Source organism: Lotus japonicus, chromosome 6 (genome assembly GCF_012489685.1).
Source record: "Lotus japonicus ecotype B-129 chromosome 6, LjGifu_v1.2".
NCBI classification, from domain to species: domain Eukaryota; kingdom Viridiplantae; phylum Streptophyta; class Magnoliopsida; order Fabales; family Fabaceae; genus Lotus; species Lotus japonicus.
Genome location: NC_080046.1, coordinates 64749938 through 64775438, shown reverse-complemented (window position 1 = coordinate 64775438; position 25501 = coordinate 64749938). Strand labels below are relative to the sequence as shown.

At 36.5% G+C, this 25501-nt stretch overlaps 5 protein-coding genes across 31 annotated transcripts; 2 read left to right on the top strand and 3 right to left on the bottom strand.

Annotated features, from left to right (window-relative positions):
* Nucleotides 1–1195: 1195 nt before the first annotated feature.
* On the bottom strand, nt 1196–6117 carry LOC130722075 (putative tRNA (cytidine(32)/guanosine(34)-2'-O)-methyltransferase). Its single transcript, XM_057572692.1, has 11 exons — nt 5950–6117; nt 5754–5847; nt 5469–5518; nt 5278–5327; nt 4386–4494; nt 3785–3845; nt 3457–3509; nt 3064–3156; nt 2312–2375; nt 1854–1961; nt 1196–1657 (listed from the first exon to the last, which is right to left on the bottom strand). Exons 1-11 carry the CDS (start codon nt 5974–5976, stop codon nt 1416–1418), a joined length of 951 nt encoding a protein of 316 aa, XP_057428675.1. The 5' UTR covers nt 5977–6117; the 3' UTR covers nt 1196–1415.
* Nucleotides 6118–6217: 100 nt separating this feature from the next.
* On the top strand, nt 6218–7832 carry LOC130722074 (pentatricopeptide repeat-containing protein At1g08070, chloroplastic-like). The gene has a single exon (XM_057572691.1). The coding sequence runs from the start codon at nt 6218–6220 to the stop codon at nt 7754–7756; it is 1539 nt and encodes a 512-aa protein (XP_057428674.1). The 3' UTR covers nt 7757–7832.
* Nucleotides 7833–8624: 792 nt separating this feature from the next.
* On the bottom strand, nt 8625–19076 carry LOC130722071 (50S ribosomal protein HLP, mitochondrial-like). 27 transcript variants are annotated; one of them, XM_057572689.1, is made up of 10 exons: nt 15148–15166; nt 14703–14769; nt 14511–14565; nt 13852–14259; nt 13578–13750; nt 13297–13357; nt 13049–13114; nt 12847–12943; nt 9461–9540; nt 8625–9229 (listed from the first exon to the last, which is right to left on the bottom strand). In XM_057572689.1, exons 9-10 carry the CDS (start codon nt 9485–9487, stop codon nt 8855–8857), a joined length of 402 nt encoding a protein of 133 aa, XP_057428672.1. In that variant the 5' UTR covers nt 9488–9540; nt 12847–12943; nt 13049–13114; nt 13297–13357; nt 13578–13750; nt 13852–14259; nt 14511–14565; nt 14703–14769; nt 15148–15166; the 3' UTR covers nt 8625–8854. The 27 variants fall into 27 exon arrangements, with proteins under 27 accessions (XP_057428672.1, XP_057428673.1, XP_057428662.1 ...); XM_057572690.1 differs by having other exon boundaries at nt 8625–9226; XM_057572679.1 differs by lacking the exon at nt 12847–12943.
* A 1625-nt stretch (nt 19077–20701) lies between these two features.
* Nucleotides 20702–23580, top strand: LOC130726646 (NAC domain-containing protein 73-like). The gene is made up of 4 exons (XM_057577949.1): nt 20702–20924; nt 21089–21321; nt 21440–21620; nt 22720–23580. The coding sequence occupies exons 2-4, from the start codon at nt 21172–21174 to the stop codon at nt 23082–23084; spliced, it is 696 nt and encodes a 231-aa protein (XP_057433932.1). The 5' UTR covers nt 20702–20924; nt 21089–21171; the 3' UTR covers nt 23085–23580.
* Nucleotides 23581–23756: 176 nt separating this feature from the next.
* LOC130726647 (uncharacterized) lies at nt 23757–24319 on the bottom strand (the record flags this gene model as incomplete). Its single annotated transcript, XM_057577950.1, has 1 exon — nt 23757–24319. A coding segment is annotated over one exon (507 nt), but the record flags the coding sequence as incomplete, so codon positions are not given.
* Nucleotides 24320–25501: the final 1182 nt, after the last annotated feature.

The window sequence follows — 25501 nt, the reverse complement described above, 5'->3', positions numbered from 1 at the left end:
CAAACATCATTATCAAATGTAAGAATCACTCAATTTTAGTTGCACCACGAACTGCAGTTAATTAAGCCACCTGTAATTTGAATGGCTGTAGGACTTTGATGAATTAACCAGTCAAGATACCTACTGAAAAGTGACACAACTCTTGATTACATCCTACCCCACAGCTCAGAAAAGAACAAGAGTTTCTATTTCCTCAAAGAACATCTTCAAAGGAAGGGATCTTAGCGGTTGTTTATCACTATTTCTCTGAGTCCCAAATGTCACATAAAATACAAACAACACATAAGTAATTGTTGCAGATTTTGCTCCAATGACGGATTTTCATTTTACTATTGCTTAGGTTCCCACAATACCCTATATATTTCTTGTTTTCATAGATAAATGAGAGAGAAATAATAATTTTTTATTATAAAAACCGCTAAAAACTAGTTACCTCCACGTCAATTTTCTCCGATGTATTACAAATTTAAGCAACCGATTCTTATATCAAGAACCAACCCAAATATACTAGTTGGAGATGCTCTTATCTTCATTGAGAAAAACATTGTCAGGCATATGCTGACAATCAGTGAATATCCCAATTTATCCACTTCCAAACCATCATCCTTTGGCCATAGTACTAAAGATTCATCCCAAAATGTTCATTCATAATACTAACCAATAAAACCGACTAATAAACACTACTACTGGTTCTCACTTTCCACTTAAAAAAATTTGTTTCATGAATTTTAAGAAAGCATTAATTTGATATTTTTCCAAATAATTTCTTTATGAGATAAAGAAAACATTATTATAAAGGATAAAATAAGAAAACAAATAATATTTTTATGAAAGCTAATAAATTAATTACACTTAATATCTGTATTTCTTCTCTTTTTAGACCATTAATAAAAAACAGATGTAGTAATTATAAACTTTGATGATCAAATTGGACAACTTTGATAATCAAATTGCATTAGAAGTTGCTCTTTCTAGCTTCACTATAGAATTGATTTTGGGACTGAATTCTCCGAGAAGATTTCGAAATATCTATACAACCATCCAAAAATTGATTCTTCCAATAAAAAGTTATCTAAGGAACAATGACACAACAATTGTTTTCTGGTGTGACACCTTGTTCAAACTTGTCTTTTTGACAAGCTTTTGTTGAAAGAAGCCAAAATAAAAGCACCAGTCAAACCTCATCCAGTGGAACAGTTATAAGCTTGGATAGTTATCTATAAGATAATTCATGTTCATTTAAAAGATTGTGACAACAAAAGCCTCGGCAGGCAGACCATAATGGTGTGGTACAAGGGAAAAGAAAGAGTTAAAGTTCACACGTAAGCTAATAATTGTAAATCCACAAATTAAATCATGCTAATAGAAAAAAAGGAAGTAGCAAAGTTCTTAATGGCATGGTGAATAAACAGTGATCAAGAATCCAATGAGAGGTTTTCAAGCTCTCGGAATCCTTGATTGGAGGCTTTTTTTAACTCGAGAGCCCTCTTGTAAGGAGGGGCAATAGGGGGTTGTACAGGGTCCAAGCTCTGATATGTTCCCCCATCAACTTTAGGTAGTGGATATGATCTATCAGAATCATACCCACTCAGGTCCCCACAAGCTAGAAATGGGATATACACCTTATTAGGGCCTTCCAACCACCCACTACAGCAATCTGCAAAACCATACGCATGCATTAATTACTTCACACAACTTCCATGAAAAATAAATGTACATGAACACTAAGAAACTAAGCAAGAAAAAAATCATTTCTAAGGGTTAAGATGAGTATGCATACAAATTTAGGGATAATTTTTCTATTTTGTGTTCTAAGATAGCTTATAAGGTTTGCTACAATGTTCCACATATACCTGTATCTTCTACCCCAGAGGGACTTCCAACCTTCTCAAGAAGGCGATGAAGATCTTTCGGGTTGAATCCTTCAGGAGGGGAATAGTTTTCACAAACTGCAAATGCCTCTGCAGGGGTGAAGCACAAAGCATTAGTACAAATAGTACCAACCAACCTTCCTACAATTTTAATCCACTTCCATGGAAAAACCAGTGAGATAAAACTGTCATAAGTGTAGTTGCAAGGTGTTTGGAGGCACAGGAGCAGCAGCTAAATACAATTCAACAAGAGGTATATTCATTTTCAAAGAGTTGTAACATTGTCAGATAATAGATAAGCTTCTGTCATAGAATGAAAAGGCATAACTGCCAATTCCTCATAAATGGCAAATCATACTAAAAAAGGAATAACAACCGCATAAAGAGCTGACAAGGTACTCATAAAATAATAGTAAGATTGTGGAAACTAAAATCCTTACCTATGCTGGAATTACGGCTGCTTTTTGGTTTTGCAAAAGTCACTACAGGGAAAAATAATTTTAGCTGCAAACAAAAAGACAACATATCATGTAATTATGATTCTCTGGCTTCTGGGATTATAGAAAAAGTTTTAATTTAAAAAATCTGATTAATGAAAGGGCACTTTCAAATAATATGTGCACTTTTTTCCCCTAATTATTAGTATTTAAAAGAAAGAACTGGACAACTATTCCACAAGTACAACTAAAATTTTGGATGCAGTCATGAGTAGGTTCCTTCCAAGTTCCAAGCAGAAAAAACATGCTATCCGTGAAGATCAGTTGACAAATAATTTCCTTACCTTACATAAGTGCACTTCATTTATTTCTCAAGAAAGTACTCCATGTTATTCTTTTCCTTTGAAAATCAACTACATTGTTAGCATCCAATCAGCTTAATGTATGCCTTCAGAATTTTGGTCAAGCTTATATTATAGAAAATAAAATTCTGGAGTTTCATGTGATCTAAAGTCAGTAGTCTTTGTGGTATATTTGCATTGCTCCAATTGATTTCAAATATTTGCAACTTCCATTCATTGTTTTATCACAGATGAACATCTATGCTCACTTTTCTACAGATTTTGCATGTTGCAAAAGCTAAGTATAAAGTGGACGACAGCGAGAGATAAAAGCAAAAAAACACTTGTGTCGATCTCAAACTATGTGAAACTCCATTTTCTAAAATCTTAATGGTAAGGGGAAACTTCAAATACCTGGCAGTACAGAAGACTTGTATCCTTTCCTCTAAATATCTTTGCAATAAACTTCCCTCCTTCCTTAAGTACATGTGTAACAATGGTCAACCCCTGCACGGAGTGTCGAGTTAACATCAATGTGCAACAAATTTCCACCAAGATAGCCAAACAAAATGATGAAACTCTAAGCAAAGCAAGGAGTACTAAAATTTTAAGTAGATTATAAGTTTGGGAAGAGGGTAAAGAGGAATAGATTTAAAAAGAGGCATAACTGATTTTACAGCCTTCAATATTTTTTGCCATCCCCAATTTGAGTAAAGGATAAGGTGCTATCAAGATGGCAAATATAAAAGATAAAAGCGTAAATAATGTAATAACAGAAACCAAAAAGGACAGGAGTCATGTACTTACTGCAAGTATGAGTTGGGATTGAACAAATTCATCCATGTCATGAAGCCCAGTAACTGCAAAAGATGAAACTCTTTTTTAAAACTACAAGTAAAAATAAAGAAATTGCTAAATATCATGATGAAATGCATTACAAATGACATGGAGCAACTAATGAGAAATAGATTGATTCTTGTAGGTCGTATGAAAGAGGTTGAGGCTTAAACAAACACTGCCACATCATTTGTAGCTTTTTGGTATAAAAAAAACAACTTTTGAGTGAAAGAGCACTTCAGTAAACGTAAATATTATGTATGAAGAGATTATGAAGTAAATTACTCATTTTCTTTACCATCAGGAGCACCATCACAAACAACCAGGTCAGCCTTGCAACCATCAAAATGTCTAATAACCTGAATAGAACAAGACAAAAAAACAAGTTCACAAAATATAATAAAATAGTCATTCAAGAAAATTCATTTGATCGGTTAAAGCAGCCTCCTCAGAACAAATCCTATATGATTCTTCCAAGTTCCAAAAAAAACATAGACTCCAGCCGTAAAGAGTCATGTCAAGAAAATTAAGAGACGTACTCAATTCATGTGAATGGATTTAACATGCACAAGTATGTCTAATTGAAATTAAATAACAGGAGAGAAACAAATATATTAAATGAAACTCATAATGCTCACACTTGTTTCAATAGGGAACCAAATATAAATTTTGCCAACAAACGTTATCTTTCTAACATGACACAAAATTTAGAAGGAAAATTTTAAAAATGAATAGAGACAACAAAAACATGAATCACAGATGAGACGAACAAAGTTTAGATAAGAAAAAGGGTCAACATCAGTTTCTAATTTTACTGAGCTATGCGCAGCATACTCATCTCAGCTTGCAAATAAAACAAAGACATCTGAGAAAAAAATTAGGAAACCTGCTGTACTTACCACTTCAGCAGTTCGAGCATTAGTTATATCACCCTGCACCTGGATAACACCTTCAATTGGAGCCATTGGCTGCAAATCAATAGCTACAATAAGAGGAAGATTTTCATCCCTGCATATCATGATGCAGCAAGAAATTGATGATACTGATGAGGACTGAGAGATCATTAATATACATATTTTTACATATAAAAAGAAATTAAGAACAGGAAATAACAAAGGAAAAAGACAACACAAACAACAAAGGATGAAGGATGCTCCATAATGTAAAAAAGACAATACAAACAACAAAGGAAAAAGAAGAAATGAATAACATGTCATGTAATTTATGTCAATGCCTAATCTTGTCCCAAATCAGCTAAGGATGAAAGTTATAGACCAAGTGCACCACAATGTAGCATAAATCACACACTGCCTGCTAAAACTGCCAAAGCTATCATAAAAAAATTGGTCCAAAGACCAGGAGTACAAATATCATTCACAAAAAACTCCAAATTCATCAAAGAATCAGCAGCCAAACAATGTAAGAAGGGATGATGAATTAATTGAGATGGCGCCTAGCATGACACGCATATCAGGACATCTTTGCTTCATTGATTTTTTCTTTATTGTTTTCTTTTTGTATTTCATTTATAAGTTAAGGAGGATCCCTTATCCTTCAAACTCTGCAGTTTTTTTCCCTTTGTCTTGATGAAATGCTTCGTTTATCATGATAATTAAGAAAAAAAAGATACCAATTGTATTGTAGGTAAGTCTATGACAAGCAAGAAAGGAAACGTGGTATGATAGAGCTTAATTTCAATCCTGAGTCCCAGCATGCATTTACCGTATAAGAGACCTCAATAACAAGGAAATCCTTAACAAAGCACATAACTTTCAAAGAAAGTCAACTTACTTTGCATCAGGTGCAAGCTTGGCTGGGAGATACAGCTTACGACTCAAAACCTGTATGTAAGAATTAGATATTACTTATTAGATACATGGGAGAATGGTTGAGTAAAATGTAAGTATAAACTACATTGTGAAAAGCCTGTTTCATTGTAAACAATTCATATGCCAGATTAGTGATAATTTCATCACAAGTACCTGACTCCAGCTACCTGGGGCAGCACATAAATCTACAACACGTCTCACACCTGCAAATGGAAAAACAAGGGGAAAAGTGAGTCTCAAACCTGAAACCAAAAATTTGAATATGTGCACATTCTATATATCATATATGCACACATATCTGCAAGTTCTGTGTAGCCTCAAAACTGTAGAACAAAATGCTTGATAAGAACCTTTCATTAGCATATTTGATAATACTCATTCTCTAGTTACGAAAAAATCAACAAACTCAAACAATTAAACCCGGGCAACGCGTGTTACCTTCAAAAATGTTGAATTCCTCATCAATCTGAAGGAGTTTAAATGCACTTCGAGCACGCCAACCTTCTTCTTTCGCTTTCCTATAGTAAATATCCTGAAAACCAACCAATTTAGCAAACCATGAAGACAACCTCACAAAACAAGAAGAAAGAATAAGAAAGAACAACACAATAAAGCATAAATCAACCACACCCACCCTCTTATCCCTTGAAGCTTTGCCCATGGTTGATCAATCCCTTGCCCTGCCTCAAACAACAATAAGTGGATGGAGCCGTCGGTGACACAAAGACGGCAGCGCCACCAGCAGTATCAGCCCGGTGGGTGGTGCTATAGTTCAAACTTTCACCGGCGCCAACAATACTAGGGTTCGTTTCAAGTTTCAGTTCATAAATTAAGCAAAAACCGGGTCGACCCGTTTAACAAACCCGGTTAAATAACCCATTGTGTGAAGTTCGGGTTAGAAGATGAAGCTTCAGAATCTGAATCTGAATCTGAATCTGATAGCGAAACAAGCTCAACAACAATTCACCATAAACCCTAATCCCCAATTTCTGAACCCATTGCTAGCACTTCTATCAAATTCCAAACATGCATTCTTCAACCTCTACAACCAAATGCTCAGTTACCCATTCTCCCATAACCACTACACCTTCACCCACGCTCTCAAGGCATGTTCCCGCCACCACGCGCGCTCCAAGGGAGTTGAAATTCACGGCCATCTTCTCAAATCCGGTCACTACCATGATCGCTTCATCGAGAATTCGCTTCTCAACTTCTACCTCGCCTGCAACGACGTAATTGCGGCTTCGCGCGTTTTCCGATCGGTTTCTTCACCTGATGTGGTTTCATGGACTTCAATGGTTTCGGGGCTATCCAAATGCGGGTTTGAAGCTGAAGCGATTGAGTTGTTTTGTTCGATGGATGTGAAGCCTAATGCTGCTACCCTTGTGAGTGCTTTGTCTGCGTGTTCGGGTCTCAGAGCTTTGAAGCTTGGGAAGGGGATTCATGGTTATGGGTTGAAGAGGGAGTTGTTGGTTGATGGGAATGTTGTTTTTGATAATGCTTTGTTAGATTTGTATGCGAAATGTGGGTCGTTGGTGAATGCGCGGCACCTGTTTGTGAAAATGTCGCAAAGGGATGTGGTTTCTTGGACCACATTGGTGATGGCTTATGCGCGCGGTGGGCGTTGTGAAGAGGCTGTTGCTGTGTTTAAACAAATGGTGGATAGTGGGGAAGCTGAGCCGAATGAGGCGACTGTTGTCACGGTGTTGTCAGCTTGTGCTTCTGCAGGTTCATTGAGCTTGGGGCAGTGGGTGCATTCTTACATTGACACTAGGTGTGACCTTGTGGTTGCTGGCAACATTGGGAATGCGTTGCTTAACATGTACGTAAAGTGTGGTGATATGCAAATGGGGTTAATGATTTTCGACATGCTTGAGCACAAGGATGTTATCTCGTGGGGCACTGTTATTTGCGGCCTAGCGATGAGTGGACACGGCAAGGAAGCTTTGCAGCTCTTTTCACTCATGTTGGTTCAAGGGGTTCAACCAGATGATGTGACTTTCATTGGCTTGTTGTCTGCGTGCAGCCATGAAGGTTTGGTTAGTGAAGGAACCATGTTCTTTAAAGCCATGAGAGATAGTTATGGCATCGTGCCGCAAATGCAGCATTACGGTTGCATGGTAGACATGTATGGACGTGCTGGTCTGTTTGAGGAAGCGGAGGCTTTCCTTAGAGCAATGCCTGTTGAAGCTGAGGGGCCTATTTGGGGAGCTCTGCTTCAAGCCTGCAAAATCCATGGGAATGAGAAGATGTCTGAATGGATTAGGGAGCGCCTTGATAACAAAATTGTTGGTGTTGGTACACTTGCTTTGCTGTCTAATATTTATGCAAGTTCTGAACGATGGGATGATGCTAATAAGGTTCGGAAAACAATAAGAGGCACTGGATTGAAGAAGATGGCAGGATTTAGCTGGGTTGAAGCAGACTTATGTGTTGCATAAGGTTGTATCGGATGATGATGCTTGTAAACTGTATATTGGTACCAACAACGAAAGAATCTCTGAAGTTTTAAAGTAACCTGTTTTTTCAACATTTCTTGTTCATATTCAATTATTGTACAATCCAGTTAGGTGATTCTTTGTATGTGGATTGGCAGTAAGCAGGGCAATCCAATGACAAAAGTGTTATATATATATATAGATATTATATATATATATATATATATATATATATATATATATATTCAATAGAGTGGTGATGATATTCAATAAGTTTTCTCTTTATCCTAATCATGTAGTTATTGAGTTTTATGTGATGTCGGCAAGCGTTAATGAAATTCACAGTCACAGAGCAAATGGTGCATGTAGCTTACAATTGGTCACAAAACTCTATGTACCATGTGTGACCCATAACCGCTATTGACCTATTGTCACACTCCAGTTCATGGTGTTTAAATAGTAAATACATGCTCGAAGTCCAAATTCATTCGTTGTTTAAACTCAGAACTCAATGTACCATGTGTGATCCATAAACCGAACATGGTGTTACTGCTCAATGCTGACCCCATACGAATGCTGGCAGTAGAAAACACTATATTAATAATAAAGAAGACAAATATCTTTCTGTTCTTTTTATTTCTCTCTCATTTTTTATCATTAAGTATTTAAGTTGACACTAAAGTTTATTATGTAACAAAGTATTTAATAAAACTCTTGTCTCCACTCCTGATGCTTATGAGAGTTCCACAGTTTAAATTCATTCACTTTGTCATTATATTATAAATAAATAAAAACTCATCTTTAGCAAGCCTTCAAGTTGTATCTGACAAACAATGTTAGTAAGTTCCTCTTAAGTAAAAATACTGGAATATCATCCAAGCAAAAGAAAACTAATCATAATTAAATATTGCATCTCTAATTCAAATTAAGGCTAGAAACCAAAACAAAGGCTCGTTATTCGAGTAAAAGTATTCCACAACTCTTGTTTCTCTTCTCATAAGTTGATAGTTAAAAATACCAACATTGCACTAAGCCAAATTATAAAAAGGGTGCATGTGACATTGGATTTCATAAAAAATTGCCGGATAAACCATTCTTCATTTATGCAATATGCCCTGCCAAGGTAAGAATCTTGACATGCTTCTTCCGCCTAAGCTCATGAGGTACCGGTCCAAAAACTCTGGTCCCAATAGGCTGGCCTTGCTTGTCAACAAGAACAACAGCATTGTCATCAAACCTGACCTCGCCGCCATCACATCTCCCCTTCTGCATTGCTGCACGCACAACAACCCCATATACCACCTTTCCTTTCTTCACTTTTCCATTAGGATGTGCTTCCTTCACTGATGCTACTATAGTGTCACCTAATCTTGCCCCTTTCTTCCCTTTCAATGCCTGGATGCACATCACCTTTTTAGCCCCAGAATTGTCCACAACCTTGAGAACAGTCCTCATTTGTATGAAGGTGCGTTGCTGCTGCAAAAAAGGTATAGAGATATTTTTCTTAAGAAATGAAATGTATCAGAGTGAAAGAATGGATGAGAATCATTTAAGCACATGCATATCTTTGCAGAACAAGGAAAAATTACTGTTTTTTCAAAAACCTGTCTACCAATACCATGTTGGGCTAACATAAATAGTATCATAGACTATCAGTAACAATGATAATAATACAAATATGAATTGGCAATTAATTCATAAACTGACCTGAGAAAAGTAATTACTGTGTGTCATCTCATGTGAACCAAGGTGACTGTTGCTTAAACCACTGAACAGAGAACGACCCACTAGTTTGATTTTTAATTTTCAACACATGAAACAAATAATAGTAAGTTGAGAGTATGAGAATATCATCTTGTCAACATAAAATTCAGTTCACCATTAAATTAAAAAAGATAATTACTGCAAAGGATGTACAAGTGACATGAAGACAGGCTTAAATATATCAAAATAAGAGTTGTGGAGCTGAATGAAATGTCAGGCTGGTTACGAAATGCAGTGGTTGAACAAAAAAGATCATTGCAAGCATAACACTTTAGCCAATTGGAATATAGGCCTTGATCTTTTAGTTTTGTGATCCCTAACTTTTAACCATTAGCTCAAATCACAGAATGTATACAATTATCCGAGAATTATACTTTATAGAAAACAGGGCTAGCAATCAATGGGATATTGATGCAGGAGCAAATTAATTATGAATTTATTATTTTTAGTATTTTTAAATATATTTATGATCATTCCGAATCTATTCTGTTTTTAATTAAGTTTATGATCAATTTGTTAGGATTTGTTATTTTTAATTACTTTCTAATTGAGTTTAGGATCTTTTAGTTAGGATTTTCATTATTTTTAGTTTCATTAGGGTTTTCCTATTTCTCTATTTAAGCACGTGTAAGGCAATAGCCTATTCAGTTTATTATTGATAATCAAATTTGAGATTTTTCTCTCTTTACTGGTGGATTCCAGAGTTATCTTTTTAGGGTTCAGTGCTTGCTAACCCTTACTTTCTGGTGGATTCCAGAAACCTTTTCTTTTAGGATTTGCGCTTGCAATCCTAGTACGACTTCCGCTGTATCAAGTGGTATCAGAGCAGGCTTTCTCCTGTCTCTTTTCTTTGCTTGATCAACCATGGAAGATCAACCAATGACCAAAGCAGACCTAAAGGATGTTACCGCGGCTCTTACCGCGGCCCTAACTGCTATTACGCAACATATGACACAACAAATGATACAACATATGGCGACGTTCACAGCGGCTTTAACGGCGCAGATCAACAATACCAACAACGGTAACCGGCGACGAGACAGGAGAGGGAAACCACATAGGTTTCCGCGCGACAACAACAACAATCGTTCCGCTATATCTTTACCTTCCCAATCTTTGCATTCACCATCCGTATCTCATCCTTATTACCAAGTTCAGTACCCAACCTCTAAAACCACCGAAACTCCACACCCCCAACCTGCTACATCCAACCTTATCAATCCTTACCCCAACATATCACCGACTGCAAATCCAATTTCCTTGCCACAACCCCTACCAAAACCTATTTCAAATTCATGTCCATCTGCAAGACCTATGTACGCAACTTCTTCGGAATCAGATTCTCAAATTTCATTTGCGCCATCCTCTATTGTTGACATGGAAGATGAGGCAAAAATGTTGGTGGATGATTTGGTACCATCTGCGCAGAAACCAAGGGAAGTAGACGTTACAAAAGATGAAAACTTTGGCCACATGAAGTCCTCAGAGTTTCTTACATTCAAATCTTCAACTCCGCTTCCTACAGGAGTACAAGGCATTATCCCCTATAATTCAAAAGCCCCCAATGTTATTTTGGAGAAACTGGAGAGGTTAGAATTGCTTAAAGATAGTGATGGTGCTCATGAGATATTTGTTGAAGGAGATGATGAAAAAATAGTTCGAAGTTGTAGTAATGGTGTTGTTCGTTTGGTTGGTTTGCATATTGAAGCCTTTTATTTAGAAGAGAACTTGTGGTCAAGTTCTTTGGAAGAAGAGGAGAATGTAAAGACATCAGAGGCACTTGGTTGTGACGCATTCATGCGGACATCAGATAGTTCTACACAAATTTGGGTATTTGACCCTGGCATTCTTAATGTCGTTCATGAGTTCCGAACAGAGGCCTCCTTTGTTTTTTTTTGTTACGTTAGAACTCGGGGTCGAGTTCTTCACAAGAAGAGGAGCCTGATGCAGGAGCAAATTAATTATGAATTTATTATTTTTAGTATTTTTAAATATATTTAGGATCATTCCGAATCTATTCTGTTTTTAATTAAGTTTAGGATCAATTTGTTAGGATTTGTTATTTTTAATTACTTTCTAATTGAGTTTAGGATCTTTTAGTTAGGATTTTCATTATTTTTAGTTTCATTAGGGTTTTCCTATTTCTCTATTTAAGCACGTGTAAGGCAATAGCCTATTCAGTTTATTATTGATAATCAAATTTGAGATTTTTCTCTCTTTACTGGTGGATTCCAGAGTTATCTTTTTAGGGTTCAGTGCTTGCTAACCCTTACTTTCTGGTGGATTCCAGAAACCTTTTCTTTTAGGATTTGCGCTTGCAATCCTAGTATGACTTCCGCTGCATCAAGAATGTAAAGACATCAGAGGCACTTGGTTGTGACGCATTCATGCGGACATCAGATAGTTCTACACAAATTTGGGTATTTGACCCTGGCATTCTTAATGTCGTTCATGAGTTCCGAACAGAGGCCTCCTTTGTTTTTTTTTGTTACGTTAGAACTCGGGGTCGAGTTCTTCACAAGAAGAGGAGCCTGATGCAGGAGCAAATTAATTATGAATTTATTATTTTTAGTATTTTTAAATATATTTAGGATCATTCCGAATCTATTCTGTTTTTAATTAAGTTTAGGATCAATTTGTTAGGATTTGTTATTTTTAATTACTTTCTAATTGAGTTTAGGATCTTTTAGTTAGGATTTTCATTATTTTTAGTTTCATTAGGGTTTTCCTATTTCTCTATTTAAGCACGTGTAAGGCAATAGCCTATTCAGTTTATTATTGATAATCAAATTTGAGATTTTTCTCTCTTTACTGGTGGATTCCAGAGTTATCTTTTTAGGGTTCAGTGCTTGCTAACCCTTACTTTCTGGTGGATTCCAGAAACCTTTTCTTTTAGGATTTGCGCTTGCAATCCTAGTACGACTTCCGCTGCATCAGATATATTGTGCGGCTGTGATGCTGAAGAACCCTTGAATTTTCGTGTGCTACAGAAAAAGGATGGCAAGAAAAAGCAGCAGCAATGCAGGACAACCAATACACGTCATGTATAACAGTGTGAAGGAAATTCAGTCTCCTGGAGAAAGTTATTGTTGTAACCAAAGCTAACAGAGAATTTGTTAAGAGAAGAGTCAAATGCTCACTTGGTTGATTCTTGGATTGTACAGATCTAGCCTCATTCACATATAGAGGAGGCCGTATTAATCTATGCTAATGTGAGTTAGGCTACAGAAGATAACTACCCAAGCTGAGCTAACTAACTAACTAACGAACAAATAAGAATTAACAGAACATAGAAACTAATAACTAACTGCTCGGAACTAATAACTAACCAACTTCCTTCTTAGCTTGATCCTCTAATAATTGTAATAAAAGCACATTGAAGGTGACCCCCCGGCATCTAAACTAAAACAACTTGTGCTAACAATCCTTCAAAAGAATTCAGAATTATCAAGTTTTGGACACATAAGTTCCAATTTGAAAGAAGAAATTGGGCTGGGCTGTTAAAATGAAACAGAAAAAGCAAGCACATACCACGAGAACATCTGGAAGCAAAACTTGCAGCCATCTTCGGAAGTTGCAGTCTTTTTTATTCCCTCCCTAGCAAAGAGAGAAAATCAAAGATTAGCTCAGAGAGGATAGTGGCTGTAATCGAGTGGCAGCTACTTACACAATCAAATATTAAACAATACACGCCAAATGGAAAAGAGCTCCCAAAGATTTCAAAAATGGTAACAAGATGCAAATAAATTAATAAATTAAAGAATGAATAGGAACCCTACCGGGATGAAGTCTTGTTTGAGTAGCTTATAGTGAGAAGAGGTTGACAAACAAGCCTTCAAGCTACAAAAAGATCATTTGCACCAAAATTAACAACTTGACTTGCTTGAAAATGAAATTATATAATCAAATATTTTGTGCAAGCAAGTTAGACTTTCTAAGCTATTTACACAACAAACCAATACATGCATTACAGAGATCCAAAATAAATTTCTGCCAAAAAATTAAAACACAATCCATCCTCATTTTCATATATCCTGTGTCCATTTACAAAGATTCTTACTATTATCCAGTTTGAAGCTATGTTATGGTTTCTTTCAACTTCCAACACTTCTTCTATAGCTGTACCTACAATTTACAATATAGATTTCCCTCTCAACTTCCTATTCGATAAATCGAGAACTGTTGGAAAAAAGCCTCCTTGGGGAGGGAAGCAATTGACACCATGACATGGACCTGTTATGTAAAGATGGGTAAGCATGTCAATCGAAGCCAGGTATACGCTAAAAAATGGCTAGCATTTCTGATATCAATTCATCTCAAGAGAGGTGGCATACCTCCTTCAGGAAAGGATTCAATTTCAAGCAAATCATTCACTCGGGTAACTTTGGAAGAAGGGTGTTCATGTGAGAAGGCAATAACTTCAACTTCTAGCATCCGAAGACGAGAAATTTAGTCTTGCTGGGCGCATGCCATCATTCTCTTGGGAGAGACAATATTGTGGCGTCCATCAATGGAAAAATGACAGAGATTCTTAAGAACACTATCCTGTGACTCTGAGTCGGAAGGACATTTCAGAGTTTCAGTTTCTGGTTGCAAGTTTACTCAGATTTGGAAAGGTCTCAATTAAGCAGTGACTCATAGAATTAGTCCTGTCTATATTGGGCACGATTGACTTACTTACTTGATTTCTCAAGAAGTGATTCAACATTTCTTCCTGATTCTGAACCAGATGCAACAGGGTCCTACAATTGAAGATTTCAAGTTTTCAACCATTAGAAAGGGAATTACCAGCAGAATAATTGGAGCCCTTTTAGTTAAAGTTTGAACTTTTGATGCCTATTCCTTCTCCAGAAATCTTTCAACACTACCACAAAAATTTGATGACAAAATGTTTGTGAGATTCAAATAATCAGTTTAGCAAAATAACAATCCCTTCCATGAAGAAGTTTGCCAGTAAAACTATCTACTATGTAAGGGAAGTGTATGAACTCACTTGATTGTACTGATATTCCTAGCATAATCAACAAGGGAGTTAGCCGCTTCAATGTCTGTAAAACAAGAAAAACAACATTAATTAACAACATTCATTTTTTAAGAACTGACAACTTTCATGTCCTAGTTGTAACTTGTAAATAATTGTTCTGCCTCCAAAAGATAATGGAATATGTGGTTGGATAATCTTTACCTTTAAATGTTAATTTTTGCTGTTGTTGTGACTGGGCAGCTAACCCATATGACCTTGTGCAAACAAACTGCAAACAACAGGAATACAATTTTTTGTTATTAGTTACCGTAATCATTTCATTTTTGAAAATACAGAAATGTTACTGTGAAGAAAAGTGTATACAAAAGAATTTGTAGTTATTCACATTTTCAGTCAATCAATTGCCATAGACCAAAAAATCTTAGACTAGGAAAAATGCAATTAGAAAATTAAATGTAGAAAGCAGAAAGACTTGAAATATATCCTTGACTCAAAATCATGAAAAGTTTTTTCTTTTGAAAAAGGATAAAGAAATTGGTTGGTAGAAAGATAATTGTAGTTGGTTAAAAGAGTAATGGAAAAAGTGGGTGCAGAAAATAAATGAAATTGGGTAAGTGGTTACTTAAAGGAAAAGCGGAGCAATTACCTATTGATAATCCTGGTTCAAGTTCAAGAAATCCATCTGTAATTAACTGCAATGCCTGGGATGTGGGAAATTTTGGGCCAAATTTGTGGGTGCTTCATTTTGCACCGTTCTTCCAGCAGAGGACACCTAATGATATCAAGTTTTATTAGAGAGGCAGGCAGCCTTTCTGCCGCCACATTCTTCAGCTTGGGACAGAACCGAATCGTTAATTGATGGAGGGAGGTGAGGTGGAGAAGCCCCTTGCACTCCAACGTCTCCACACTTATTAATCCAGATAGGCGCAGGGAGGTAAGGGAGGGAGGCAGCAACATCAAACCCTCCTGCGGGAAGGACTTGACCCCATCCCATGGACCTCCAATGGTAAGGTCAGTGAGCATGTCCATCGAAGCTAGGCATGTGCTCCTTATCACATTCTCGCAGCCGTCGATGGTAAGTGATCTCAAGCTAGACGGCATATCCCCTTTACTAGGAAAGGACTCAATTTCTTGGCAATTACTTATCCACAGAGATTCTAACTTTGGGAGACGAGTATTCATGTGACAAGGTAATGACTTTAACTTTTCGCAATTAAAGACGACGATTTCAGTCAAGTTGGGCGCATGCAATCCTTCTATTGGGAATGATACAAATTTGGGGCAGCCATTTATCTCGAAAGATGTGAGATTGTGAAGACCTGCATTCGGTACTGAAATACGTTCCAGATTTGCACAGTTTATGATGGTGAGAGAACGGAGATTTGGAAAGGTCTCCAACTGAAGGGATATGAGAGAATCACAGCTGTCCCATACAGTCAGCGCTTCAAGTAACTCGTTTTGCTTTGGAAATTCTAGTTTCCTACACTTCCTGATTTCCAATCTCTTGAGTGATGCGGGTAAACAATCTCCCGGGAATGATAAGGCAGATGAACAACTCCGGATCTCTAAAACTTGAAGACAAGTTGGTTGGATGATGGAGATGGCCTCAAACATAGACTCCACCGCCTCGCTTCCTCTGATTTCTAGCTCTTCCACCGAAATGGGTAGCTCTCGCAAGGACACTTTATTGCTTTTCTCTACATTTAATGACCGGATGACGGGAGCCCTAGGAAGGTTAGAAGCAAGCTGCTCACAATTCTTAATCGAAAGTGATTCCAAAGCTGGAAGATGAGTTGGCAAATCTCCCCTTAATCTGGGACAATCACTTATGGTGAGGCGCTTTAGCTGAGGAAAGGCATTTGACTCAATTGGATGATTCCACACTTCCCAACATGGCATGTTCCAAATATCCAATTTTTCAAGGGAGGGAAAGGGTGTCCCAGTAAAGGAATCATCACTCTTGAAAAATTCAACACCCACATTCTCAAGCCCATTCAATTTTCTAATATGAAGACTCTTGAGAGAGGGTAGTTGTCCAAGGGAAGGAAGCATACAACAGTTCTCACAGCCAGATAGAACTATGCGAGTCATGCGATGGAAGGAAGAGTATCCAACCCATTCTGAAAATTTTGTGCCCCTGTATCCAGATATCTCTAGTCCTTTCAGGTCTTGATGAGGTTGTAACTTGCAAAGAATGTCCATTTCACCTTGGGAATCGTTAAAATCGTTTCCTGAAGACCAGCACAATTCTAAGCGGTCAAGGTGCTTCTTATCCCTTACCTTAGCCTCCAATGCTTCATTACTGTTGCTAACATTCTCCAATTTCATAATCTTAAGTAATCCATGAAGATTTGAAAGTTTTCCGAGTTGCTTGATCCCATTCTCTTCATGCTTGCCCACAATAAAGCAACTTAAATGCTGCAAATGATGCAATTTACTCATTTCTCTAGGCATCTCTTTTAAATCAGTTCCCCAGATATCAAGATGGCGCAACTTCACAAGATTTTGCATGTCATTAGGCAGCATAGTCAGCTCCCTACAATTGTACAACTTCAATGTTTGTAAATTGTATAAGTTACACAATGACTCTGGTAGAGCATTTATACTTGTGTGAGAGAGATTTAAATATCGCAAATGAATCATTTCACCTATTGAATCGGGTAATGCATCTAGATTTGAGAATTTGCAGAATGACAATTCTCTTAGGTATTTCAAATTGGAGAGAATGGTGCATGCTGCCTTTCCATTGTTGAATGGAGAATCTTTGAGATTAATTGGCAAAAATGACCTCAAAATTTTTACCTTGGAAAAAATATCAAAACTTTCTGAGACTTGACCAATGAACCCACTAATTGACAAATGACGAGTCTTCGTACTGATCTTAGCTTCTTTTCCAAGTTCTTCCAATCTAGAATAGAATTCTCCACTAAGTAAGATTGCTAAATCATGTATAAGATCATGCATCACAAAATACTCATTCGATATATCTCTCTGGAAAAATGATCTTGAAGCCAAATCAACAAAATACCCATGACCAACTTCTTCTAAAGTCTTTCCAGTTTTTGTAGGCTCTAAAAGATCCTCCGCCATCCACAACAAGATTAGTTCATCTTTATAAAACTTATAATCCTTCGGAAACAATGAACAATAAACAAAACAACGTTTCAGATGTGGAGGTAGATAATGATAACTAATTCTCAGTGCTGGAATAATATTGCTCTCATTTTCAGGAAGTTCCCAAATGTTGCTATTCAATATATTGTTCCAGTCTCCGATATCATGCTTCCCTCGCAATAAGCCTCCAAGTGATTGTGCCGCTAAAGGTGACCCCTTACACCTTTTAACAATTTGTCTACCAATTGTTTCAAAAGTCATGTTTCCGGTAGATTCTAATGAAATACCTGCATGGCTCGCAAAAACATACCAACAATCTTTATCAGACAATTGATTCATATGGTAACATTGGAAGGTTTGGATCATAGAAGCAGCTTTTTCACTACGTGTTGTCACGAGGATTTTACTTCCCTGTGTCCCGAACTGAAGATGTTTTATAAGAAAATTCCAATTAACAGAATTCTCCATCCAAACATCATCCAATACTATTAAGAATTTCTTCCCGGTCAAATTTTCCTTCAATTCAAGATGAAGCAAATCGATATCATTCAGAGTACAATTTCTTTTGGTAATAGCCCCTGTGATAGTCTTCATAACCTTGAGAATATCAAATTCATCTGAAACACAAGCCCATGCACGTAAACTAAACTTCTGCTTTACATGATCATCATTATACACCAGTTGGGCTAAAGTGGTTTTCCCCACTCCGCCCATGCCCACAATAGGGATGACACATACTTTACCATCACTTTGATTATCATCTATCAACAACTTGAGTATGGCCTTCTCATCTTGATCCCTACCATAGATAGTAGACCGAGTCTCCATGAGAGAGGTAGATGGAAGTCTCGATGACATGGTGACGTTAGCAACCTCCTTAAGACCAAGAATATCTCTGTGTTTGACAATGGATTCTAGTCTGCCAACTATGTCTTCCAAGCGGTTAACCATGTCCCTGTCTTGAGAATTGAAATTGAAATGTCTAGAGAAGATGTTGCTCACCTGCTTTCCAGTGGCAGCTTTAGTAGAAAGCAGATCCAGAACGTCATCAGCCACATAGACAGCGTCTTTGAGGTCATCAAGCCAGTTTTTCACTTCAGAGTCTGTTATATGTTTCTGCTCTGCATCGTTCAGCACAGCTTTAACGGCATAAAGAGTAGTCTTCAACCTTAAATGCAAATTGTCAAGCTTCTTTCTCCGGATGAAGTTGAGAAACTCAGGAGAAGTGAGCTTATCAAGAGCAACATTAACAAAACCAGAGAGAAAAGCTCCACCCACTAATGCAACTGCCATGATATCAAGAAAAGAAGATCTGTAAGAGTGTAAGTGATGGATGGATGAGAAGAGAGGAAGTAAGAAGTGTAAGGAATTGAGATGAACTTCAATAATTCTCGTGAGGCACTTTCCTAGTCTTTTTTAGTGACAAGTGGGGTAGTGGTAGTAGAAGGATGTTTCATGGCAATTTCCTACCATTTTAATATCTCGGTGCTTGGTTGGTATGGTGGGTGGCTTTATTAGAAAGCTGATTGCTACCTACTACCCAAAATAATTAATGGAAGATGAATAATGTCATAATGATATATTAGCGGAAAATGTGGTGGGTGGCTTTATTAGGAAGCTGATTGCTACCTCTCTGTTTGCACTAAGTTTAGTTTTGGTCCTCACCCCACTAACGATCATGTCCAATGACGTACAAACGTGACATGTTGATATCTACGTCATTTAATTAATTTTTTATTTCTAGATATATAATTTGTAAATAAAATAAAATTTATAATTAACAAATTAAAATTAAAAAAATATTAATCACTAAATAAATCACCTAATAACTAATCACTCGTAGCCTTAATGGACAAGCTTGAAAAACTAGAGATTCACAATTAATCATTCTATTGACTTTTAAGTACATTACTCCATAGGTTTTTATTTATAAACCAAAAGCAATTTTATTCATAGCGTAAAAACAATACTCTTAATATTTTTTTCTTTTGATCCGCGAATATTCTCCTCTCCAACTCATATGTCTTCAACTTGCCACCCACTTACCTATCCTTTGGGGTCATTGTACTCTAATTCTAACCCTTAAATAATATACTTGCCAAGCGAAATTTCTAGATAAATAATTAAAAACTTGAAGGAAAAAAAAAAAGATAAATATTCTCCTTTCTTAAAAAAAAGCAGAAACTTAATGCCCAAGCTTCGCATGCGTGGCTTCTTTGAAAAGCTCACAAAGACGTGTCGGCGATTGTTGAAATTTAAAACAGGACTGTGATCGCATGTGTTCTGTCTATTGTGGCTTACTTTGACCCCAACATCCAGACCAGTAATCTCATTCCAAATCATCTAAACCTCAATGTTAAATGACAAAAACGTCCCTCAAACATGACCTGTAACTTGTTGATCCGAACAACCCCGAAAAGTCGAAGTCTTTGGCTGCAAGTGTCGTGTACCATAACATGATCTCTCTTTTTTAATGGCAAAATACGATATATGTTCTACACGTTGAAGAAGTATTATAATCCACTTAATTAGAAATAAAAAAATTTGGACACTAAATGAGAAAGTAGTGTGTAATAAGGGTACCTTTTTAAGTATTATAATCCACATAATTTAATTTTTTTTACTATTCCTTTCATTTTTTTTTGAGCGTATCAAGTGAGAGCAATGTTTATTGTGAGAGATGAGAGCACTAAATTGTGACCGTTTGATCTAACATGAGTGGTTAATATTAAATGCTAATAAATGATAAAATTACATTTTTTTTATCGGCAAATGTTAGTAGTGAATTGTTAGTAAATTAGTTCTTTTGTCAGGATTCGAACCTTGACCCTTCACCCTACAAATCCCTTCATTTCCCTTCCCCCTAAAATAAAATTACATGATAAAAAGCTCTTACTGAAAGAAATATTTTACATGAATCATTTTAAAATTTAAATAAAAATAAACTTAAGTATAATTTCATTAGTTTTTCAATATGTATATCTTTTTCAAATGCATTTATATATCTATAAATATTACCCCGTGCATTGCACGGGTATAAAACTAGTTATTTTAAATTTAAGAAAAAATCGTGCTAGCTAGCTAGGCCACATTTATTCCTTGTTTACAAGCGTATATAGACGAGCATAGCCAAACGTGCCCTGCAAGTAACCTTTTCCTATATGTTGAGTTGAGCCTTTCATATGTTTCTTTTATCGGCTATAATAACCCTTAATTGGTCCTCTATCGATCTCTTCTTTTCTTCGTGAGCAAGAACCAGCAGTTTGGGATATCAGGAACTATTCAATCATTGAATCAGAAGAAGGAAAAGTAAGAAATTGCTATGGTAGAATATGAAATTCTCTCCCTTTCAGCACAACAAGTATAACTAAAATGATCCAGGATATAAAAGTGTCCCAAAAAGGCACTAGCTTTACCTTTCTTCACCCTTTCTCATCTCTATTTTGCTGATTACTATTTGTTTTTATTACTAGAAAGCTGATATTGTAGGAGGAAGTAGAAGCGAAAAGGGTTCTGAAAATTTGTGGTATATATCATTAGAAGTTAACAAAGAAAGATGAAATGGTGCAATGACTCTGATAAGGAGAAGGGCAATAAATATTTAATCACGCCCACGAATACTCCTAAAGCTATCATCAATCTCACAGAAGGAATTCATACAATAAAATGCCCCTCATGTAGCCATAACACGGATGTCAGAGATCAGGTACTAATTAATTTAAGGTTTTTTGATTCTCACATAACATATAGTAATTCCTTCTCTTGTGTTTATGCTTAATTTTAGTTCATAACAAGTTGATTTTGTTCATGCACCAATTTGATAGGGTGGAATTCATGGATTGCCGGCTGGAGTGAAGTTTGATCCAAATGACCAAGAAATACTGGAGCATTTGGAGGCCAAGGTAGTGTCTGATGTGTGCAAGCTTCATCCCCTTATTGATCAGTTCATACCAACGCTTCAAGGCGATAATGGAATCTGCTATACACACCCAGAAAAGCTACCAGGTGTTGATTTTTTTTTTCCCTTACTTAAAATAGTTTAGTTGAGACATTGCATATGCATGTTCTAGCCATCGTTGAAATTATCATTTAATGGGAGGCACATCTTGATATATATGCGTGCGGCACCACATGTGTGAAATTAATTGTTTTAGAAATGAAAATGTTTTTTTTCTTTCAAAAGGTTCAAAGTATAAGGCGGTTTAGAATCACATCAGAACATTTATGCTCTCTAAGTGGGTTGGCAATGACTGCCAAACTCAATTGTGGCGTCATAGCTTACTTAGCTTACTTTAGGCATGCTCAAGTGAATTGTAAATGTTAGTTCTTAATTATTTTCCACCAATATTCGTCAAATTTCAAACATGACACCAAATAGAAGGTTTTTGTCGGCTAATTCTATCAGCTCAAAAAAGAAGGTTGCTACCTTGTCATTCTTTTGATGGGGGCTTTCTCAACCTCTTACCGGATATAAAGATACAAATAAGAGTTCCTAATTCATAGTTAAGAATTCCTGATTCATAGTTATTATAACTATACCTACTCAAGTCCACTAAGCTAAATGCTTAGAACTTGAAGAGTTGTGAACCTCTCGGGTCCCAAATACCTAAATCCGGCCATAGGTAGCACGACAAAAAGGACAGCTTAGAGAAGTAACGGGGTGGACACGGAAGAGCTTAGCTAGAATCATAACGCACGCTTATATGCTATTAACTTACCCAGGAATAGTTCTAATTAAATATCAATATCACACTAAAGACCCCATAATTGAGACTCATAAGTGTTACTTAAGAATTCAAATGACAACCACAAGGAACTTTTAAGAGGGAGTTTACCTCATTTGGAAGAGGCATCTTCACTTGCATACGAATTTTGGGACCTAGGCCTCATTCCTAATGTTTGGTCTAATTCCCCAAGTTTTGTAAATGTTGCCTTTGGGATATTCACTCAGTCACAGTTGGTTTTGCTTCCTTTTGACACTAATATGAGATTTTCTCTCTTTTTTTCATATAATTTAGTCATGCATAAATTCACACTAACAAAACCAGTTCCTTTACGTAATGCAACTATATATATGAGAAATTGTTCCTTTGAAATAATGCAGGAGTTAGCAAAGATGGGCAGGTCCGCCACTTCTTTCACAGGCCTTCTAAAGCATACACAACAGGAACAAGGAAAAGAAGAAAGGTTCACACTGATGATGAAGGAAGCGAAACTAGATGGCACAAAACAGGGAAAACTAGAGCTGTTTTTGCTGGTGGTGGTGCAGTGAAGGGTTTTAAAAAGATTATGGTACTCTACACCAACTTTGGCAGGCAAAGGAAGCCTGAGAAGACCAATTGGGTGATGCATCAATACCATCTTGGCAGTAATGAAGAAGAGCAAGATGGAGAATTAGTTGTTTCAAAGGTCTTCTACCAGACACAACCTAGACAATGTGGTACTTCCATTATAAGAGATCCTCCATAGTGAAAGCTCCCCACAACCTATTCCAGACTTGGGGATGTCCAAGGTGATGGTTCTTTTTATTGGACTAGCGACGGAAGCAAGCAAAGCAAGAGTGGAGAGAGTAACACTGGAAGAGCTTAACAATGATATATATAGGCCATGACTTTGTATTTTAGTCTAAACCATTGATGATTAGATCTAACGGTCGTGAGTTATTCTTAGGTTCTCGTACAAAAACATCATTCTTATAAGATAAATCCTCTCTCTCTCTATATATATATATATAATATATAATATGTTGATTTTACTTTATGGCTAATTGACAGTATTTATTCATGGGACCATAATGAATGAAATTCAAGGTTGAAGATCAGGGGAGATACATATGGTGGACATGTTCAAATATATAATATAATTGACCCTGACTATACCTTGTTAAATTTCTAAGCAAAAGTGGGTAGTGGTGTCAAAATGGGCTTGGTCTTTGGCCAGCCCATTTAACTTACACTCTTTCTTATTGGAGTTACATTGAAAATTCTAGTATATATTATCACAATATACCAGAACAAATCACAGCACATATACCATGACATATATCAAAACTACCATATTTCCCTCCCAACTTCCTATTTGATAAATCGAGAACTGTAGTAATAATCCGCTTTAATCATCAAGGACCTAATCACACAAACATTAAATTAAATCATGAACAAATTCAATTAATCGCATTACCTTATATTCAGTGGCAGTTAACTTTGATTCTTGGCACTGTTTCGTCTGCGAAAGTAAATGAAATCGAAATCAGAGGGAACAGCAGCAATGCAGGACAACCAATACACGTCATGTATAACAGTGTGAAGGAAATTCAGTCTCCTGGAGAAAGTTATTGTTGTAACCAAAGCTAACAGAGAATCTTTGGACATAATCTGATGAGGGAGTCTGAAATGAGTCCATACTGATGTTCCACCCGAATACATACCTAGCTTTTCAGATGAATCTTTGGAGTTATTGTAGGACTGTATTGCAGCTGTCCAACGATCATTAAGAAGCTGAGAAGCTGCACTGCAACTGCAACTGCAACTGCAACTACATCCATCTAAAGCTACGAATCTTGAATAATGATTCTCATTAACAAGAATACTGCTCACAGCATCTATGTGATCTTGAACTTGAACATTTCTTGAAGAAGCAACTTGGTTCTTTTCTAAATCATTCCCAATACTATTTGTTCGGTTGAGACGATCAGATCTGAACAATTATTAACATGGATCTGCAATGAACAAAGTAAAAATGGAAACATGTAAGCATTAAATTAAAATAAAAGAACTGATTAGGGTACAAATACTATCCAAGCAGACACCACAAATTAAACTGATCAAGTCAGGACAATCTTAATCCACCAGTTACACCCAAAGAATCCCTAATTTTTTCATGTTTGAAGCACAACCCCTCTACAAAAAAATCCGAGCTTTTTCACACATTCTAAAGCCCAAAACCTGAATCTAACTGCAAAAGTGAAACAGCAAGCAAACGAACTCACAGACAGAAAAAGCCCCAATATTCAGCACACAAATTCAGAAGCAACAAAGAAAGCTCTAACCAAAACACCCGCTAAACTCCAATTTTCAGTTCAAATCAAATAACGAAAATGAAGACAAAGACAAATTCAACTAAAACAAGAAGATCAGTAGCAACAAGCATTAAAAAAATCCCAAAAAAATTGAAAAACTTGAAAACATCATAGTTTCAGAGATCGATGACTAGCAATCAAAATTGAAAGGCAAAGAATGAGGATAAGCAACAGAGGGAGATCAAGATCGACAAAGGCGTGTTGTCGTAGGTGGGAAGGGAGAAGATCCGGTGGCGGCGGTGGTTGTGACGCCGTGGGTCAAAACGGCGGTGTGGAGGTAGGACGGCGGTGGTGGTTCGGTGTATTTTGAGAAAGAGAGAAATTGGTCATGGTGGTATTACAATCATACCCTTCTAACTCTAATTCAATCATAGCCACTAAATTTAAGAATATTCTTTTATTCCTTCATCCAACGGTTATAAGTAATGGACCACCGGGGGACCAAAAGATAAATGGTCCACCCTAGTGGGCACCGTAAAACTAGGGCAATTTCATTTTTATTTTATTTTTTCATTTTAAAAAGAGAGTATGCCTAAATTAATTAATTTTTCCTCAAATAAGAAACTATTTGAAGCACTTTAAAATTCTTACACCTATTTTTTTTATCTGTATTTTAGAAAAATAATTTTGAATTTTTCATTTATAATATTTGTTACGCCAGTTTTACAACAACTTTAATGGGATTCAATATTGAGCGTAAATGAGAAAATAATGGTATGATTTGACTAACGCTCAAGTAGCTCTTGCGAGCATTCGTAACTAATCTATCAACTCACATAATCACTTGAGAAAAATTCCAGCCGTATAA

Excerpts from the sequence above, each read along its gene's own strand:
- LOC130726646 (XM_057577949.1), top strand. The coding sequence starts at position 21,172 with ATGAAATGGTGCAATGACTCTGATAAGGAGAAGGGCAATAAATATTTA. Across the intron at positions 21,322-21,439 it reads ACACGGATGTCAGAGATCAG|GGTGGAATTCATGGATTGCC; the intron begins GTACTAATTAAT and ends CCAATTTGATAG. Across the intron at positions 21,621-22,719 it reads ACACCCAGAAAAGCTACCAG|GAGTTAGCAAAGATGGGCAG; the intron begins GTGTTGATTTTT and ends GAAATAATGCAG.
- LOC130722074 (XM_057572691.1), top strand. The coding sequence starts at position 6,218 with ATGAAGCTTCAGAATCTGAATCTGAATCTGAATCTGATAGCGAAACAA.
- LOC130722071 (XM_057572665.1), bottom strand. The coding sequence starts at position 18,908 with ATGGCAGTTGCATTAGTGGGTGGAGCTTTTCTCTCTGGTTTTGTTAAT.
- LOC130722075 (XM_057572692.1), bottom strand. The coding sequence starts at position 5,976 with ATGGGCAAAGCTTCAAGGGATAAGAGG. Across the intron at positions 5,519-5,753 it reads GGAATTCAACATTTTTGAAG|GTGTGAGACGTGTTGTAGAT; the intron begins GTAACACGCGTT and ends TTCCATTTGCAG. Across the intron at positions 2,376-3,063 it reads CAAGTCTTCTGTACTGCCAG|CTAAAATTATTTTTCCCTGT; the intron begins GTATTTGAAGTT and ends TTTTGTTTGCAG.